Source organism: Rhinatrema bivittatum, chromosome 2, assembly GCF_901001135.1.
Source record: "Rhinatrema bivittatum chromosome 2, aRhiBiv1.1, whole genome shotgun sequence".
In the NCBI taxonomy this organism is placed as follows: domain Eukaryota; kingdom Metazoa; phylum Chordata; class Amphibia; order Gymnophiona; family Rhinatrematidae; genus Rhinatrema; species Rhinatrema bivittatum.
In genome coordinates, this window is record NC_042616.1 from 636650596 (window position 1) to 636666691 (window position 16096).

The 16096-nt window shown below is 41.1% G+C and overlaps 1 protein-coding gene across 1 annotated transcript in view; it reads left to right on the forward strand.

Annotated features, from left to right (window-relative positions):
* LOC115083385 (lipoxygenase homology domain-containing protein 1-like) overlaps positions 1–16096 on the forward strand; it is a 456290-nt gene that overhangs the window by 343956 nt on the left and 96238 nt on the right. Inside the window, exons 22-25 of the mRNA XM_029587186.1 lie at positions 2803–2957; positions 3095–3170; positions 6253–6331; positions 10698–10980. Coding sequence (XP_029443046.1) covers positions 2803–2957; positions 3095–3170; positions 6253–6331; positions 10698–10980 — 593 coding nt within the window. The remainder of the gene's footprint in view (positions 1–2802; positions 2958–3094; positions 3171–6252; positions 6332–10697; positions 10981–16096) is intronic.

The window sequence follows — 16096 nt, forward strand, 5'->3', positions numbered from 1 at the left end:
GTAGCTTGCTACAAATACATTAACAACTTTTTCCAGATTGTAACAATTTGCTAAAGTTCTCCACGTAAAAGCTGCTTTTAAAGAACCAGTGTTGCTTTTCATGCTGGGGATCATAGAGCAATCTAGCACTGCTGATCCTGTTAAATAGGGCATGTGAATCTGCTACTCTTATTCAGTAATAGCACAATGCTTTGACTGGACCATGGGACTGCCTGCCTTAGTTACTCTTTGTTCAGTTATAGAATCTATGGGCCTTATTAAAAAATGACTTTTCCCCATTCTGTGCCTTTGGGGAAAACAAAAACAAAAAAAATATTTTACTGACTCAGTCCTTTATCCCTTGGTTGAATATATAATAAAATAAAATGGGAGTCTGATGTTCGAAATACTAGGGCTTTTGTGAAATATTTTAAACTCCAGAATAATCCACCATATCATTTTTTTACACATGTTATCCGAATAAGAATACAGTTCTCTTTTAGCATATATAGATCACTGAATCATATCATGGTAGTAGGTTGATATTTTGGGGTTCTTTTAACTGTAATCATAATTTGGGATATCTGCATGCATCTGAAACGTTTGGAGACATGTTTGGCATTTTGGTGCATTGCTTGGAGTTTTCTAAATACAGGGCACACTTTCAGGTCTGGAGCATATCTGCCTGACAGGGCAGAAATGGAAATAATAAAATATCTGTGAAGGATATAATATAATATAAATAACTGTAAATCACTACTGAAGCAAGTATTTTTGACAGCTTTTTTTTTCATTATGCATAACCATAATATCCACTATGAAATGAAAAGTGATGTTCATGAGTATTACCATCTTGCTGCTTAAATAGCAGAAATACATTTGATTAAAAAAGTCTGTTTGCTATGAAACAACAATGAACAAAAACAGGGGGAAAGAATTAGCAGTCACAGTACAGTTAGTTTTAATAAACTTGTAAAATTCAAAATAATCCTTTTCATTTTTACCAACAATTTATCTCAGACAGGGAAAATTCAGCCTTTGACACAGTAAAATAGCGATGGAGAGGTCAATTCATCCCCTAAAGTTTGGCCTCCAGGAGGCATATACTGACCAAATATGTTATGTACCACTCTAAAAGGAGTTGTTTGGTATGTTTCCTTACTGTCAAAAAGATATTCACATAGGCCTAGAAAAAAATATATATATTCAGAACATATAGCAGGCGAATAATTTCCACCTCTATAGTATCTATACACCCACTCTAGGGTGGGTGTATAGATAGAGGGGCCTATTTTCTGAGTTTAGGCTCTTAACTTTCGGAGATGGAACTGCTCCCCTATGAGGAAAGCTAAAGAGTAGGGATGTGAATCGTTTTTTGATGATTTAAAATATCGTCCGATATATTTTAAATCGTCAAAAATCGTTAGAGGCGATATATAATAGGAATTCCCCCGATTTATCGTCAAAAATCGTAAATCTGGGGAAAAGGGAGGGCGGGAAAACCGGCACACTAAAACAACCCTAAAACCCATCCCGACCCTTTAAAATAAATCCCCCACCCTCCCGAACCCCCCCAAAATGTCTTAAATTACCTGGGGTCCAGTGGGGGGGTCCCGGTGTGATCTTCCACTCTCGGGCCATGGGTGCGTTGATAGAAATGGCGCCGGCGCTACCTTTGCCCTGTCATATGACAGGGCGCCATTTTGGTTCCTGTCCCCCGACGTCACGAGCGTAGGAGATCGCTCCCAGACCCCCGCTGGACCCCCAGGGACTTTTGGCCAGCTTGGGTGGGCCTCCTGACCCCGACAAGACTTGCCAAAAGTCCAGCAGGTGTCCGGGAACGACCTCCTGCACTCGAATCGTGTTGCCGTATTGCAAAATGGCGCCGGCCATACGGCCATACGGCTGTATGGCCGACGCCCTGCGCTCGTGACGTCGGGGGACAGGAACCAAAATGGCGCCGGCGCTACCTTTGCCCTGTCATACAGGGCAAAGGTAGTGCCGGCGCCATTTCTATTAACGCACCCGTGGCCCGAGTGGAAGATCACACCGGGACCCCCCCACTGGACCCCAGGTAATTTAAGACATTTTGGGGGGGTTCGGGAGGGTGGGGGATTTATTTTAAAGGGTCGGGATGGGTTTTAGGGTTGTTTTAGTGTGCCGGTTTTCCCGCCCTCCCCGATTTTTTACGATAAATCAGGTAATTCCTATTGTATCGCGCCTTTAACGATTTTTGACGATTTAAAATATATCGGACGATATTTTAAATCGTCAAAAAACGATTCACAGCCCTAACCAGTTATGCCCAAAAATGCATCTGCTCATTCCAGGTGAACTATGTATAGAAGTTTACATGATCATCAGGCAAGCAATTTTGTAAAACATTACTTCTGCACATAAAACACTGTTTTGCACACAGAAGTCCCTTTGGAAATTATTAATACCTTTAAGTGATTATAATAATAACTCCTAATATTTTCTGAACTTTTGTAATCATAATAATGCTGATTGAATATCTGCTTTGAAAATATATTGGGCCTTTGACGTGAAGGAGCATGTAGGTATCTTTAAGAAAAATTGCGAGCAAATGAGCACTAAAATCTGATTGATCATTTGCGAATATACTCCTGCAATTTATGAACAGGGCAGAATCTTTTTCATTTAAAACATGCAGTTCTCTACATTTGGTTCTTTTTTTTTTTTTTTTTTTTTTTTTTAATTAGACCCCTGTTACTACTAGGAACCATTGTCTTTGCTACTCACTGTAATTGAAAGAACCCCCCTTGCTTTTCTTGACTGAGATCTTTCCTTGTGTTCTTGTAGTGGTTACATATCATGTAACAATATTCTACAGTGATTCCAGGAAGAAGGGGAGTACGCCACGCCTGTCTGTGTGCATGTATGGTGCAAATGGTGATACAGGAGATAGGCTCCTTCGCTGGCCTGTGCAGGATGCAGAGCAGGAAGAGCAGCCAGAGGTATCACATGCTACCTCGAAATCAATCCCAACATCCAAATCCAAACTTATTTTCTCAGCCACCAAAATGTTCATGTTGTTTTATTTCCTCTCCTTATGGATAAAAAAAAATGCATTTTTTTTGCTCTCTTTTCACAGTCCTTTACAGCGGAAGTGGATGCAGTTGAACTTGGGGAACTGCACAGACTTGATATGGCCCTCAAAAGCCAAAATTGTAAGTTTCTTTGCTCAAATAAATTAAAAGTAGCAGTGTATCGTCCTACAGAATTGTGGCCCAAGTTGCAAAAAATTAGCAAACATTATTAAGTTTTATTCCCTCTGCCCACTCATTTGCTCTCTATCCTTACCATTATTCTCTTCTCTTACCTTTTCTGCATTGTAAGGTAGTCTTAAGAGGCTGCTCTTCATTTGATACTATCACACTTTTCCCTGTCATTACTAAACAGTGACTTTTTTTTTGTGAAAAATGTTCACGTGAAATATTTTGCGAAAAGACCACAAGCAGAAGAGAGGGGCCATTTTGCAGTGAATTTTTTCCAAAAATAATGACTTCCTATGATGCAAAAGCATACAAAACAGCAAAATTGGCACTAAAAAAAAGGCTTTATGGGCACATTTTGCATATAAAAAATAACTACAATTCAAACAGCAAAGGGAGTAAAAGAGTTGAGGTGATCAGCTGGCTCCATTTTCAAAATGGCGGTTGAAGGGGCAGGAAGAACACCCCTCTTCCCCAGGATGACTCTCTTAGCTATTAGGTAAACTTAGTGGGGGGGGGGGGGGGGCTGGGGGAGTTACATATCATGTTGTGTGATTATTTTTTTCAAGAGCCACATGAGGGTGAGGCTTAGGAGCAGGATTTCTACAAGCCCTGCTGCTAGCACACTTTTGTACCCCGTCCATGAGGATTTCAAATGGGAGGGGCAATCATACTGGCTTGATGAACTTTCTACCTGGGTATCAATCAAGCTAGGTTGAGAGAACATTGTACAAATCCCATTGTTGTGTGAGTTTCCTCATTCCAAAGGACATCAAATCTTCACAAGAGTGCACTGCTCTGTTCGTATGTCTCACTCTGCATGTAAAAGTTGCCCCTAACCCCTACACTACTGCCTAAACCTCACCTGAATTACTAGGTGGGCCTCCTATAGTAGCATAAATAGCTGCTTACTAGAGTGGCACCCCTAGAGGCTCTCTCTCTCTCTCTCTCTCCCCCCCCCCCCCCCCCCCCCATCCTAGGCCCTTCCCCAGCCCAAAACAAAATTTGCAAAAAAATCACAAATTGTGTTATGGGCATATCACACAGCTTAACACTATTGAAAAAGGTGTAGTTAAAACTGTGCAATATCATGCATTATGACTTTACAAAGCCAGCCCACTTTTACAAAATTCTCATCCCCCAACTCCTCCCCTTTTAAAATTTTGCAAAACACCATGCGTTATGGTGCTTTTCACATGTAAAAACACCATAACAGGAGTTGATTAATGACCATGTAACCTTTGTACTTGAGGTAATGCTGGGTGAAATGGCTTATGCAAGGTCACAAGGAATGACAGTAAGATTTGATCCCTGGCTTGCAGCATGCTGCTCTAACCATTAGGCTATTCCTTCACTGTTTGCTTTAAAACTACTGAAATCTTTTTACAGAGATCTTTTCTATTCCTAGCAGCAGATAAATTAAAATCAGGTTAAAAGAACCTTTCTATGGTCATATTTTATTGGTTGATTCTTAGAGGCTGAGGGCCAGACAGAAACTCTTCAGAAGGCTGAAACAGGCTGAACACAGAGGAACTCAATGGTGCTTTGTAGGTTAAGAGCAATATAAAGTTTCCTTGCACTACAAACAAGTTGCTCACAGCATTTTTCTGTGAATGAGAGCACCAACTGTTTTGCACATTTAACTAACTTGAATTTTTATTTCAAGTCTCGTTTTTATCTATGAGATACCTTAGAGACCTGACAACATTCCATTCTGTATACATCAACTGCTTCCACAATGGCTCACGTCTGTCAGACCCTTTGGGCCAGATTTTGTAACCTATGCGTGGGCGTAGGTTTGTGCACGCAACCCAGTGCGCACAAATCAATGCCTGGTTTTATAACATGCGCGTGCAGCCACACGCATGTTATGAAATCCAGGGTCAGCACACACAAGGGAGTGCACACTTGTGCACCTTGCGCACGCCGAGCCCTAGGAGAGCCCCGATGGCTTTCACCATTCCCTCCGAGGCCGCTCCAAAATTTCATTCCGCCCCCCCCCCCCACTTTCCCCTCCCTTCCCCTATCTAACCACCCTTAAATTTTTAAACAGTAGAAAGTCTTATCTTTGTGTAATGGTTGACAGGATTGCCGAGCCCATGGCTGCATCAGAAGCGCTCTGCTGTTGTAAGCAGTAGTGCACAGTGAAAGTGTGTAAAGAAGACCAAGTGGCCGCTTTCCAAATGTCTATCAGCGAAACGTTTCTGTAATGGGCGACTGATGTTGCAGTTGCTCTTTATTCTGTACCTTCGTTATTTATTTATATATATTCCAATATTTAACTTCCTTGTTCTTATGTAAAAATTGCTAATTGTTCTCTGTAAAGGCCATGCCTAAATGATAGTTACGCTATCATAGTTTTAAGTTATTTGTAAACCGATACGATGTGCAAACGGTTGTCGGTATATAAAAGCTTTAAAAAAAAAAAAAAAAAGCTTCAAATAACCTGCCCCCCAGCCCTATCTAAATCCCCCCCCCCCCTACCTTTCTTTATTATTTATGCCTGCCTCTGGGCAGGCGTAGGTTTCGCGCGCTGGCCGATTGCCAGCACGCGATCCCCGTCCTAGTGGCAATGGTGAGGCCTCTGGCCACGCCCCTCCCCACCCATTCCCCGCCCACTTTTTCAAGCCCCGGAACATACGCGCGTCCTGGGGCTTGCTCGTGTCACTGAGCCTATGCAAAATAGGCTCGGCGCGCACAGGAGGGGTTTTAAAGTGTTACGCGTGTATATTACGCACGTAACCCTTTTAAAATCTGCCCCTAAGCATGTACAGCACTGAAAACATGGATATACTGAAAAGGAAAAGAGATTACAGCATATGTGAAGAAATTAATTTCTACTGTGTGTTTTCATACAATTTTCAAAGCAAAAGTCTACATATAAATGTATTCAGGCAGATTCTAGCTTGTCCTAAAACATTGTTGAGCTGATGATGTAACATCTGGTCTTCTTTAGAAATGTTGGGTTGAATATTTAACCAAGGACCTGAGTGCAAAATCTAATTTCCAATTTGTTTTATTTTAATATGGATTATAGACTGTACACTGCATGTGAAAAGGATACATGTGAAGGAGGCCATGAAGCAGGAATCAGTTTATGCTTTTCAAGTGAACGAGTAAGTCTGCACCTTTTATTTTATTTATTTAATTTTATTTAAAACTTTTCTATACCGACATTCATATAACATATCACATCGGTTTACATGGAAGTGGGATAACTTAACTCGGAAAAAGAGGCAAAGTTACAATGAAAGGTTTGCTTCTTACAATGTATACAATGGAATGAGCCCTAAATGGAAAGAAAGGTTATATTTTGTTTTATATACGAAGATCAGCTAATTTTAAATGTAATTAATTGCATTATGAACCCATGTTGTCCTTTCCTTAGTGAGAGTAGGGTGTGGGTTTTGTTTGAGTTTAGGATATTGTTGTTTTGAAATTATGTATTGAACTGTGATTGTGTTTTGAAAATTATATTTAACTGTATTTTTAGATTATTGAAGTATTATTGCATTTTATTGTATTTTCATATACAGATTACTTTGTAAACCGCTTTGGGTTAAACCTTGGTGCTATGAAAATTAGAAAGATCTAGGGCCACAGTGTGCCTTACTGCAGTGGCTGAAAGTAGTTTACAAGCACAGACCAGTGGCATGGATGAAGGAATGTAGAGACGTAGCAGAGGTTCTGCTGGAAATAGCTCAGCAGGATGAGCTGATTTTTGCTGCAGCACCGTAGTTGCCAACAAATACCACTGATTTTCAAATTAATTTTCTGATAATTCTTACTTTGCCCCTTAACATAAGGCATTTATGATTTTTCTCCCATCTCCATATGTACAATTCAAAAATTAATTTGAGATTAGAAAAAAAAACAATAAGGGAAGAGTGAGGAAAAGATTCCCTACCAGTGACTGGAACATCTGGGGTCTGGATGCTGTGATTGACATCTCCCTGGCTGGCACCACATAAGATCACAGAGCACAGTATGCAGATGGGAGAGTGAGGAGGAGGTTCCCTACTACTGCCTGTTACATCCGGGGACTGTACGTCTTGGCAGACATCTCCTGGCCAGCACCGCATAAGATCACAGTGTGCAACAATGCGTCGCCACTGGCGCACACCCAGGGGGAGCATCCATTGCACTTTTTTGGGAGACCTCGCTTCTTTGTAATTCTTGGGCTTTCCTCAGTAATGGGAAAGAAGAAGAAAGGTAATATGAAGCTGGTCCCAACCTCATCTCAGTCTACCCCTCAGCTGACTCAGTTAACGCTGGAGGCCTTTAATTTACCAGTTTGGATTTGGGACAAACTTAACTTGGAGACTGTGGTAAAGTAGGTTCCATTCATCATGAGACTACTGACGCTCTTAATCCCTTGGGTCTGGATCCACTGCAGGCATCTAATTCATTGCCACTGAGACCTGGAGTGGGATCAGACGTTTCCACAGGTACCTCTGCTTCCCCTCTACATTAGGTGGAGGGGATCTCAATAAGGGTCAGGAATTTTAACATCTTCTCCTGTTTTGAAGAATAGACTTGCCATAATAACGATAGAATCATTGTGGACAGCTGTGTCAAGGAGATTTTTCACTTCTTTGCTGCAAGAATTGATTAATTTTTTGGATCGTTGGGGAAGTTGTCTGCACAAGTTAATATTCACTTGCAGAAGATTATGGAACAAGCAGAGCAACTAACAAAGTTGTCTGAAATGCGCACTAATTTGCAAGATGCTAATGTTTTTATGATATAACCCCTCTTTTAGAGGCTTTTTGCTCCCAAGGGCACACAACTAATTTATTTCTTTAGGGACTGCTCCGACTACCTATTCCATCCCACAATGACTCTTAATCCCTGGGGGGAGGGCTCTTTTTATAGGGAAAACTCTCTCTTATGGCCCAGACAATGAGAAAAGGTTGCCAGTGTGTGTGTAGTCATTTGGTGTTCTCAGGCTGTAATAACTCAGACAGGACCAGGTCTGGGTGTTAAAATAAAGTTTACTGATTAATCCTCATAAATTAAAGTCCATTATCCAGAAGTGTGAATTTACATCTGACTGATTATATAATAAGTATAATTTTGGGTAGGTAGGTAGGTAGGTGTCCTTTTACCATATCTCTGGGTAGATCCCATGGCAATCTTAATTGTACAAACTCTCCCAGCGGCTGTGCGAGAATCCTAGTGGAGGTGTCCCCAACTTTACTGCAAAAGTCCTACCTTTGGACATCTTCTTCTCTATCATGGTCCCTTGATGGTAAAGATCTATATGCTCTTATTCCTCCTTCTTTAAAAATTCTTTCAGCCTTATTCTCTGATCTTTCTGGGGGACTTCTCTTAGGGAAACGTTAGTGAGATCAGGTGGTAAGGAGGATCCAAAAACCTCCCCACTCTTCTTAAGTGCAAAAAATACTTTTAAGCTTAAACTGGATCTCTCTTCTGCCTTCACTGTCTCTCGCAGCGGGATCCATCACTGGTGCTTGCCTACCTAGGGTTTAGAGTGGGCTCATGAGTCTTTGGTCCCCTAGTGAGAGCCCTTTTGCCTCTAAAGGGTACCAGGTTTAAAAATCTATCTCTCTATAAATTAGTAGGAGAAGGATCCTCTGGCAGGGAGCGCATGGTGAGATATCACTTCTAACAGAAACTCCATTTGGGTGAAGCTGGGAGGTCTCACCAGTGTGTGAAACTGAAACATCCTTATTGTTCAAAGTCTTCCTCAAACTGATCCCCACGGTGTATTAAAATGTCTGGGCTAAATAGTCTTCAGGCATCCAATCCATACTGAAGGGAACAGATGGCTCTTTACAAACAGGCCAATTGTGTGCCTCTAGCACCTCCTCGGCAGCGGGACACCCAGGAGAGGTGGCTGTCAGTGGGTTAGGAAAATGGACGCTCAATTTTATGAGCGTCCGTTTTTCTAAACTGTGCACAGCCACGAGTTAGGGAAAAGGGCCGCTCGTTAATTGAGCATCCCTTTTCCTAACCTGATCGCAGGCACACTTTTTTTTTTTTCACTTTTTATTTTACCCTTTTGGTTCCTCTGACTTAATATTGCCACAATATTAAGTCGGAGGATGTAGAGAAAAGCAGTATTTTCTGCTTTTCTGTACACTTTTTTGGGCTGCTCAGAAATTAACACCTGCTCTGGGCTGGCGTTAATTTCTGAGCATTAAAATGTGCAGATCAGGTGTACATTTGTTCATGTATCTGGGGCGAATAGCTAATAGCCTCATCAAAATATAATTATATGTGATGAGTGCTATTAGTTTTGGGGGGAGGGTTGGACAAACGTTTTGGATGCTCTAAACCCCTTATGCTATAAGGGGTTGTGGACGCGCATCCAAAAAGCACATTCAACCGCAGGTCAAACAGTGCACTCAGCTGAGCCCACTGTATTGCATCGGCTCGATTGTGTGTTCCAATGACAGGGACAGTGACATCTCATGGCCAGACTGGGAGGGTCTGCTATACTTATAGAAGACAACCAGTTACTATTTAGGATAATAGAAAGTATGGATTTGAATTTGAGATATTTGTATTTTCTAAAATGTTCTTTCTTCCTTTGGAGATGCTGAAAAAATTTTGTTTAGACTTTGTCTAAGTCTCCAAAGAAGCTATTCTTTAAGATCTCTATGGCATATTATTTAACAGGCATGAAAAAAAATTTCAGTTAGGGGAAGATGCTATAAATAAACTTAAAGATGATTTTCTTGATTTAACCAATTTTCTTGAAGAATTCAATTCAATAGTGCAGGATAGAGCCACCTTGTTAGTGACATTTGCCCATCAGTATAACAAGTAGTGGACTTTGAAATAGTTTTTCCGTTTTAAAGAAAATGCTTTTCTGGGACATAAGGTTACTGTATTCCCAGCAGTGGCAAAAGAAACACAAGCTCACTCTGAGAAAACACCTTCTAAGGATTTCCATTTATATAAGCTCATGTTTTTTTCTCAAATTTGTAAGTTTTCTTATAGTGCCCAGACACCCCAAACAGAGCAAAAAAATACCTGTGTAAGTTTTTTGAAAGGAACAATAAAACTGCAAGATCAAAATCCAGATTATGTTAAGTAAGCAAATAGTTTCATAGCGGGTGGCTTGACTGCTAGTCTGATGGTGTGGAAAACCATCAGAAAAGCAAATTATGATTTCACCAGATCTGCCACAATTTAGCTGAGCTTGAAAAAGCTCCTAAATTTTTATATAATACAAGACTTTTAGAATATTCTGTGAAAAGCACCCAGTGAAAACTTGTATTCTTCTGAAACACTGCAAATATAGAGTATGTCTTTTTGCACTGAATGGCTTCTCTGAAAAGGGAGAATAGAAAAATAATTTAGGTGAATTATTTGATGATTAACAAAAATGCTTTATTTATTTTTATTTGTTCATTTACCTTGTGCCATTCTGCTTTACACTTAAGCAAAGATATTTTTAATATTATAGTTGGTTGTGGTTCTAAATAATAGTGGTACGTTTTTATGTCCTAGAGAGTTTTCACTTGATGCCAATGTGCCTGAAATAAGAAGAGAAGTTGTACCGTCTTCTGTTAATAATGAAGAAAGAACTGAACCCGGCAGTGACATATTTCATTCGTCTCATGGGAAAACAGGAGATATGGCAAGCTATCTAGTGAAAGTCTATACAGGTGACATGAGAGGGGCAGGCACGGATGCCAACGTGCATATAGTTTTAATTGGGAATGAAGGCTCGTCTGAACACATTCAGCTGACCAAGTCATTGGAAAATGAAGATCCTTTTGAAAGAGGAAAAGTAAGTCTATTGATTACATTTCCCAGGATTGTCCAAGTTCCCAGAGTAGTCATGTGTAATCCATCAAGTCCCAAAATCTTTATATTTATCATTGATGGATATTCCTTAAACTCAGCAAAGCACACCCGCTTTTCCTTTGTAGAGGATTCACTGATGATGTTAGCTGCTCCTTTAATTCTGTAATTTTTAGTTGCTGTAAACACTAATGCAAAGTAATTGTTTACTTTTCCAACACTAGCCTCGTTAGTCGTTACTCTTTCTGTTATGGATGAGTTTCTAGAATTTTGGGTTACCTTTGATAATTTAGGACATATTACCAAAATGTCTTTTTCAATTCATTATTGCAGATTTATAAAGCTTTTAGGGCAATCTATAATTCTTTGAATTTGCCACATAGGCAAGGCATACATTTTCAAAATCTTTGTTGGGAAGTAAGCATATAAAATAAGAAGCTATTTGTGTCGCTCAGCCCAGGGGGTCATTTTCAGAGAGCCTGCTTAAGAAAGTAGGCACATAAGTTACCCTAACTTTCAAAGTAGACTTAGGGGCGGATTTTAAAACAATACGCGCGCCGGTACTTTTGTTCGTGCCACCGTCGCGAACAAAAGTACACCAGATTTTATAAGATACGCTCGTAGCCGCGTGTATCTTATAAAATCCGGGGTCGGCGAGCGGAAGGGGGTGCACATTTGTGCAACCTGCGCGCGCCGAGCCCAGCGCGGCCTGCCTGTTCCCTCTGAGGCCGCTCCGATTTCGGAGCGGCCTCGGAGGGAACTTTTCTTCACCCTCCCCCCACCTTCCCCTACCTAACCCACCCCCCCGGCCCTAACTAAACCCCCCCCTTACCTTTGTCGGCAAAGTTACGCCTGCTGAAAGCAGGCGTAACTTTGCGCGCGTCGCCGGCAGCCCCGCTCCGTCCTCCGGTCCCGGGGGCGTGGTCCGGAGGCCTCGACCACACCCCCGGGCCGGCGCTACACCCCCGGGCCCGCCCCCGAAATGCCGCATCGTTTCGGGAACGCCCCCGGACACGCCCCTCCCTCCCCGTTTCGAAAGCCCCGGGACTTACGCACGTCCTGGGGCTTTACGCGCGCTGGCACGCGAGGGCCCTGCACGCGTAAATCCGATTTACGCGCGCAGGGGTTTTAAAATCCACCCCACAGTGCATATCCCACCAAATCTACCCGCTCAAATCACACTTGCTAAAAAGTGGGGCAGAAATTTTCTCCTGAAAATTTATACCCATTTTTTACAATCCAAAAATATGTACACAAGTCCAAATACCTCCCAGGAAAGCTTCCCACCTGACTGGATAAACTTACGTACAAACAGGAGATGAGTTTACCTGCATAGTGGGTAGGCAATTTTATAAAAAGTCATTACTGCAGGAAAAACGAATTTTCCCACAGAAGTCCCTTTGACAAATTGCTCTCCCTTTGTGGATTTTCAGTTGCTAAAAATATATAGGGAATTTCATTGCATTTATTTATTTATTTTATTTATTTTTTAAAGGCTTTTATATACCGACTTTCTTGATACAAATCAAATCAACTCGGTTTACAATGAACTAAGCAGAAAAATATAATTAACCAATCAACAAGAGATAAAGGAGCGTAAAAAGTTACATTATAACAAGGATGCCTTAACCTGGAGTAAGAAATAAAGAGGGGGGTGAACGAAAACATAAATAAATAAATAAATAAATAAATAAATAAATAAATACTATATACAAAAGAGGGGGGCAAGGAGCCAACCTCGTTAATAGATACTATGCATGAGAAATATGGAAAAATTTGTTTACATAAGTGGGTGATGGAACAATTCTTGATCAATGCCCTGCCTCCTGGAAAACCTCTTTTTAGAGTGAGCAAATTTATACATTTGCTCACTCTAAAAAGAGGTTTTCCAGGAGGCAGGGCATTGCAGGGGGCTTGCTAAAGATTTACTCAAGTAACCTGCATTTTCCAAAGTTATGTCTGTAAATGGCATGCTGTTTACATACACTGAAATTTGTGCCCCATTTTGCAACAACTGACTGATATACAATATAACGTAACATAAAATTACAAACAATAAAATACATTCTAAGTTAATAAAACAAAACATATTAAAATATACTTTTTAGTGTCATTTTTACATATTCATTTTCTCTTTTCTTTGTGGTGATTCACATTAACTTATTCTATATGTGCTTACAATGTACTCATATTGATTAATTAGCATCTCCTCCTTGAATTCTTCTTAATTCTGTTTTCATCTACCCTCTTAAAAATTTCAGATCATAATATACTTTCTACAGTCCCTCAAGATTTGTTTTTCTGAAAGTCCTGCTTTCAGATAAACCCCTATCTCTTTCTTGGTTAATGTTAAACCTAATCACAGTGCTCACTAGTACCCACATACCATCTTATCCCTCCTGTATGCATATATTCCTTCCTAACAACCAAAATTGCATTAATAATAATCGCTGTTCCAGCTGCACATGCAAAGGCTTCCCTGAATGCATTTCAAAATGGCTTTTTCGGGGGATGGTCCAATGACTCAGGGTTAGAGCTGTGAACTGCCATGCAGAGGATATGGGCTTGATTCCCGGAGCACGCCACTGATCCTTTGAGCTGGCAGTACTGCAGAGGAAGCCTTCATAGCCCCTGGAGGGGAGAGAGTCTTAATAATTACCCAATGATGGTGCTTTGTGGCCAGACTCAAGGCTTCCACTTGCAGGGGTACAGACAGATCTCTGGTGTGTGGCCCTGCACTGATGACTGTCATAACAGTGAGTGAGCTAAGTGAGCTGGCAGGGAATAAAATATAGGGGAAACATAGCCAAGTAGTTGCAAATGAAGGTTTATGGTGCTGAATCCTAATCCTGAATCTGAATGAGCTGGAAATTAGGGATGTGCCTTCATTTTCAAATAACATGGGACTATCAATGACATATTATGTCATTTGTGTCATTTTGCATAGAGATGTGTATCATTTTATTTTTTCGCTTTGTGGTTCAGTTCAGATCCCCTGCAGGTAATTTAGTTTTTTCCATGGTTCAGGATTTTTTTTTCATGGTTCCTGAATCTTGTGATAGTGCGCACTAACATTTTAACTAATGTTAGTGCCACTAACACGAAATGCTAATTTTTCCGAAATTTCAGAAAAGTTTCCTTTATGTCAGATCGCTCCCGAACCATGATGAATTAGACAGTTTCATTGAAATTGTCTAATTTGTTTAAAATAAATGCACATTTCTAGTTTTGCATTTGAAATGACATGACCAGCCATAATGAAATGCCATTATTTTGATATTTTGTTTCACTTCCATCTTACACATCCTGACCCCTCCTCACCTTCTGATATTTATTAAAAAAAAAAAAGATTCTGTCACGTCTGGGCCCCTCCACCCTCCACACAATCTGTATAAAAACAGAGGCTTTGGCCAGCTCCACCTCTATCTCCAATACCCCCTCTGACCCCACAGAATTTACCAAAATTGTACATGTCAATCTGTGTCCAGTATTGTTCTGACAATGCTCCATTAGCTTTGCTGGATATAATAAAGGGAACCAGTGCAACTAGTGTAGCATTGATCTGACAATGCACCATCTTGCTGGCTATCGTTGGTCTATTCAGCATAACTAATATATCATTAAGGAGAGCAAAACTAGACACTGAGCTGGTAGCAGGAAAGAGGTAGTCCTCCTGCCAGCTCGGCTTGGGAGATTGGGGGAATTCTGGATGGTCAGAGAGGAGAATAGGGATGGGAGAATCTGACTGGAGCCACTTTGTTTTACACAGATAGGGTTTGGGGGTGGGGGAGATATGGACCCAACAACATTATTTAATAAACATTTGGTGGGAGGGCAGGAAGGGAGAAACAGGAGCAGACAGCATTTTTTTAAATAAACAGCGAGCTGGACGAAGGGGATCAGGGGTGGAGCCTCCAAGCCCGACAGCATTTTTTTTTTAAACAGAGGGCAGGAGGGGAAATAAATTGACACAAATAGTGTAAACAACATAAACTAGTAAATGGCCCAAACAAAATGATAGGGATGTGCACTGATCTTTTTTCATGTTGTTTTCATTTCAGGTCGTTATCTGTTTGATTTCATTTTTAAAATGGTTCAGGAGGTGTTTAGTTTGTGTTTCTCTAATTCTGGAGTTAGTGCGTACTAATGGAATTTATTGCGCAATAATATGTTGTTAGTGCATATTAACCAGGGCCTGGATTTTCTAAGATCACAGACCTTACAGAATCCGGCGGTAACGAGGGGCGGGGGGAGGGGGGTGAAGCGGGGGGCGGGCCTGCGAAAGCAAGCAGCGATCACACCACCGCGGTGTTATCGCTGCTGGCTTTCGCACCCAATAGCGCCACCGTGAAAGGTGGTGCTATTGGGCGCGATACTGGCGGCGATAAACAGTCTTACCTTTCGCTGTCAGCAAAGTGTCCACGGCGCCCGCCCAGACGCCACCCTGATTTAGCTATTGCATGTGATACCGTTGGAAAATGACCCCCTAGATTTCATAATTTCATAGTTAGTGCGCACTAAGTCCCGTTAGGCACACTAACTAGTTTTCCTGGATGTTAGTATGCACTAACTAGAAATGTTACCAATAAGTTAAAAAGTGTCAATTGGGGAGCAGTTCATTAGCTAGAGGTATGGCTCTGCATTCTCATTGGCTGCCCCTTAGTTACTTGTTTGTGTTGCCAAGGTTGCAAGATGGTATTTGTGAGGGGATATCTACTGCCTGGTAACAAATGTAAGCAAAAAGTTATATAATAATACCATCAAGTTCTAGTCAGAATATGCAAAGGCATGTAATGCAAATGCATATTTTAAAATTTGCCAATCCCTTTGTATTTTAGGAAAGGACAGTAACTGGTGAGAGGGGAAATGACTGGGGTGAATGTATGGGTGAGATGAATGATGAGAGACAGGTAGTCTGGTGTATGTGTGTGGGGCTGACTAGTGAAGGGGGGAGTTACTGGGGTGACTGTATGGCGTAATAAGTGGGAGAAAGACTGGAGTGGTGAGTGATTGTACACTAACTCTGAAAATAGGAAAACTAGTTAGTGTGCACTACATCCTGTTAGTGCACACTTAGGGCCTCATTTTCCAATATCGCATTA